Source organism: Epinephelus moara, chromosome 11, assembly GCF_006386435.1.
Source record: "Epinephelus moara isolate mb chromosome 11, YSFRI_EMoa_1.0, whole genome shotgun sequence".
Lineage (NCBI taxonomy): Eukaryota > Metazoa > Chordata > Actinopteri > Perciformes > Serranidae > Epinephelus > Epinephelus moara.
The window spans coordinates 4,102,221-4,106,646 of NC_065516.1; the positions used below are offsets into that span (position 1 = coordinate 4,102,221).

A 4,426-nucleotide genomic window follows, 5' to 3' on the forward strand; every position below is an offset into this window, starting at 1 on the left:
TCCATTAAAGGGGTTTTCCTTAAAGGAGTTTTTCCTTATCCGCTGCGAGGGTCCTAAGGACAGAGGGATGTCGTATGCTGTAAAGCCCTGTGAGGCAAATTGTGATTTGTGATATTGGGCTTTATAAATAAAATTGATTGATTGATTGATTGATTGATTGATTGATTGATTGATTGATTGATTTTCTGGCATCTATTTTCTCCTGCAGAAGACTATGTGGAATATTAATTGCCTTCTGATCTCCTATTTCTGCACCTCTGTTCCCGCAGCAATGCAAATGGCACTGTGAGGGGCAGATGGTACTTGTTACAGAAACCCAGGAGGTACAGAAGAGGCGATGTGCAGCTTTCCAAAGGAAACATTAAAAGTAACAGTTGATAAAAATAACTCATAAAGATAAAATTGATAAATACTCATCAGAAATTTAAAATGGTGAATAAAAAAACAAATAGAGCTTAGCAACAATAATAATGAAGTGCACTTTTAACTCTTACACAAAGTTGTTTATAAAATGACAGTTAAAATTATTAGTTAATTTTGTGGCCCTGTGTCAATATCTACTTTTAACAACTTTCGTATAGATTATATTATACTCATATGATGCACATACCTGTTGTGTTTTATCCTGTTGTTGCACAGTTACACTAATTAAGTATTATACCATAATGGGAGTGCTGGCTGCACTGGCCTTAAAGTTAGAATCTTGAAAATCTCTGTTTTGGTCTCTTTGGTGATAAGCAGTACTTCAGTTTTTTATTATGCACTTGTTTTTTAATTTTCATCATCTGTAGTCATTGCTCTTCTCTTCCTTTTTCTCGTTTGGCCATAGTATCCATTTACTTGCAAGGCTAGCAAAGACCAGAAAAAACACAGTACGCTGCTTCACACACAAGTGAGTTGAAGAGTGAGTCTGTTGTGTTAGCTCCGCCGACCTTTTCCCGTGGACCAACCACTGCTAGGTGACGGACTAACTGTGCACCACTTGTGATTTTTTTGGATTGCCGCCACAAACACACAGTTATTAATACTGCAAATGTGCTTTCATCAGTGGGCCACAGACTCAGTTACCATTATGTTACCTCACTGAACGACAGACAGTGACTTGACGGATAGCTTCTGTATTTTATAATCTGGACTCTGTTTTCATCTATTCTTAACAACCATTTTTGAAGCTGGTCCAGTACTGAGCAAGAAAGAAAAAGCTGCAGTGTAATCATCGCAGGCAACTGAGCACCGTCAATGTACATTAATGTACATCAATGTACTAAAAGTTTGTTTTTGTCACTGACAGGCTCAGGTTGTTATTCTAAGTGTCAACATTATGGAAAGGATCTCTACAGAGATATACCTTCTGTTAGAGAGAAAAATCCTTTTTGTTTAACAGAAACAGCCCCGAAATCACCATCGTCAAACCCACCAGACTCCATTTAAATAAACAGTAATTTTATCATTGTAAATTAGACTTTATTGAAAATTGACAGAAAGAGAATAAAACAAAAGCCATGTTGGTGATTGCTGGAACAGTGGAAAGACGAACTAACACTTGTTTGGTTAAAATAAACCCTTAATTTACCCAGTTAGATGTGAAAATATGCTGGCTCTCTACACACTAAAGTGTGGAGTAAGGATCGTTTCCAACATGTTGTCAGACGCTTAAAATAACAATCCGAGACTGTCAGCGACAAAAACAAACACTCTTACTGGACATAAACACAAACATGGACTAAACATGCTCAGAGTGCTGTTGAGCCCATTAGTCACTTTGACACAAAAACATGAAAAATCCATCTTGAAAAATACCAGAGTTAACCTTTAACATGTATTAATTTAAATGAAAAATCTTCGATTGTTACTTTAATGAAACAGAATGGATATTTTTGCAATCTTTTCAGTGTTACACTGAGTGAAACAGGGCACACGTTGAACATTATATTCTAAAGTTACTCAAAATTCAGCCTGAAATATCTGGAAACTTTGTGATCATAAAATAAAGTTTGGTTGGTTTGGGAAATGTTTTGCTTGTTGTTCTGTTTATTAGGTACAGCTGAACACGTGCTATGAGAATGTTACAGTACAAGAAACTACTTTTTAGAGTATTCAATATTTAAATGAATAGCCTAATAAGAATGCTTCAGTATGTAAACTCACTGCAGAGAACCACTAACACCCATCAAACAGAAAAGCTTCAGACTCTACCTTGGTCCCGATCTGGTTCCCGCACTGTCCGGCCTGGATGTGAACGATTTCTCTCATCTTTCCTCCTTTTGTCGGTGTGTCTCTCTCCGCTGCTGTTCTGCTGTCTGTCTGCTGCTAGGGGCTGATGTGCGTCTGTTTAACGGAGCGCGCGGCCGGCCTCCTCCTCCTCTCACGCGCGTTCACAAGACCACGCCCACAGGGGCCACCCGTGGGCTCAATTTGTTCCAGTCAGCATAAAACCTTTCTTTGTTTTATTTGTCCCACAGAAATACCACTACTGCTACTATCATTGTTGCTACGTTTAGTACTTCATTCTCACGCTGATACTACTTAATAAAGTGTGTACAGTATCTGATGTAGCAATTTTGTGATGTAGCAACTTTATTTTATTTTATCTTTTTATTTATTTACTATTATTTCATTTTATTTTATTTTTCTCTTTAATCTTATTCTATTTAATTTGTTTTGTTTTGTCTTGTGCTGCTGTGATATTTGAATTTCCCCTCTGGGGGATCAGTAAAGTATATCTTATCTTATTCTGGAGGCAGAAAGTCAACTGGTCACCTGGCTCATTAAAACTGTCCAACTAATAAAGCTCATTTTCATTGTGGTAACAATACTTTTTTGTTAACCTTTCTTTATTAGAGTTTCAAAAACAAACCATATCAATATACAAGCATATACTAGACAAATGAAAATTAAAAACATTACATTACATTTGTTACATTAAAAAATGTAACAAAATAAAAATATATATGTATATATAATAATACAATTGTTTCTCTTGCAACTAATCATCAATGTCCATACTGTTACATAAGGCTTCCATCCTGCTCCAACATGCTCTCATCCCAAACTGTCAAATACCACTTCTTTGTCAGTGGACCTACACATCTAAATATGAGGCATAGGTACCCTCCAGCGTCTGTTTTGGACATTTAGAGACGGCATGGCAATTTATGCTCCTTCCATGCACACAGTCTTTGCCAAAATAAACTTACAACTTCAGTAAAACACTTTGTTTTTGGGTTAACTTCCAAGAGTTTAAGCAACAAATGCATATGGTTAGGTTTAGGGGAAAAAAAACACCTTGATTTGACTTACAAGCCACATGGGAACTGAGCAGCAGGCTCCCGTGTGAAAGTCTGGAGTTTGTTTGACCCACCCACCCTATAAGGACTTTCTCGCTATTTATATCATGGTAGTTGCCAGCTGCATTACAAACTGCTGGTGACCGGTGGTACGAATCGTGCCTCTCTGCGTGTCTCTTAGCGCCCACTCCACTGACAAAGTGGTGGTATTTGATGACTTGGATTATTGCCCGCTGCCTCTAAAACTAACACACCTAGTGCATATCATACCACTGCGAAAGTTGCCTCTGCCTGTCTGTGTGAGATGCTGAAATCACAGACAAAGCGACGATATTTGACAAGTTGGGAGTGAGAGTAGGCTAGCTGCTCCTAGCAAGGGACCATAACAATACTTTTACTTTTGTAAGATTCATATTAAGATTTTTTTCTATATTTGTTAATTTAGCTAAAACGCAGTTGTTTCTTTTTTTGAAGTTCAGCTTTTTGTGTATGCTCCTTTGATAATTATTTTGATGATTTTTGATGGATGCTAACAAGAGCTTCTCTGGGACTAAAGAATTATCTTTAAACCCAATTCACTGCAATACAACTTTATTTATTCCTGTATGTATGCAGCAGTTTCCCACCCAGTTCTTGGCAGGCAAAAAAAACCCCAAAACATACAAAATTAAGAATTGTTCAACATATTTACCACCATTTACCACTGTATAAACATTCAAAAAATTCCACAGAGTAAAATTCATAGAGACAAACAAAAAAAACCTTTTTAAAGTATTTAGGTATTTATTTTTTGTAGGACTATCCCAGCTGGAAACGCAACAATGTCTTCATAAAAAAAACAATACCCACGCTTTGTCCCTGGAAACACAGCAATGACTCACTAAAAAAAAGAAAGAAAAAAAAAAGTTTTGTTGTTTATTGGTCTCTGTTAGGTGTCACACCACTCACCATCACCTCCACCTCCTGATGACAAAGTCAGCTCATATACTAGGTCACTTTAGAAACATTGGTATGATACATATGAAACATACAAATGTCACATATTCTGGGTTTGCAGAAATGCACAATACCAACATTTTTTTCTGGCACTGGCACAATGCAACAGGTGCAGCAGCCTCTCACAGAATGTAAATGAACAA

General features: G+C 37.0%; 1 protein-coding gene across 1 annotated transcript in view; it reads right to left on the minus strand.

Annotated features, from left to right (window-relative positions):
• The window catches only part of tubb6 (tubulin, beta 6 class V), a 33,226-nt gene extending 30,899 nt beyond the window's left edge, over positions 1-2,327 (minus strand). The window contains exon 1 of the mRNA XM_050056503.1: positions 2,197-2,327. Coding sequence (XP_049912460.1) covers positions 2,197-2,253 — 57 coding nt within the window. The 5' untranslated portion in view covers positions 2,254-2,327. The remainder of the gene's footprint in view (positions 1-2,196) is intronic.
• Between the last annotated feature and the right edge of the window lie 2,099 nt (positions 2,328-4,426).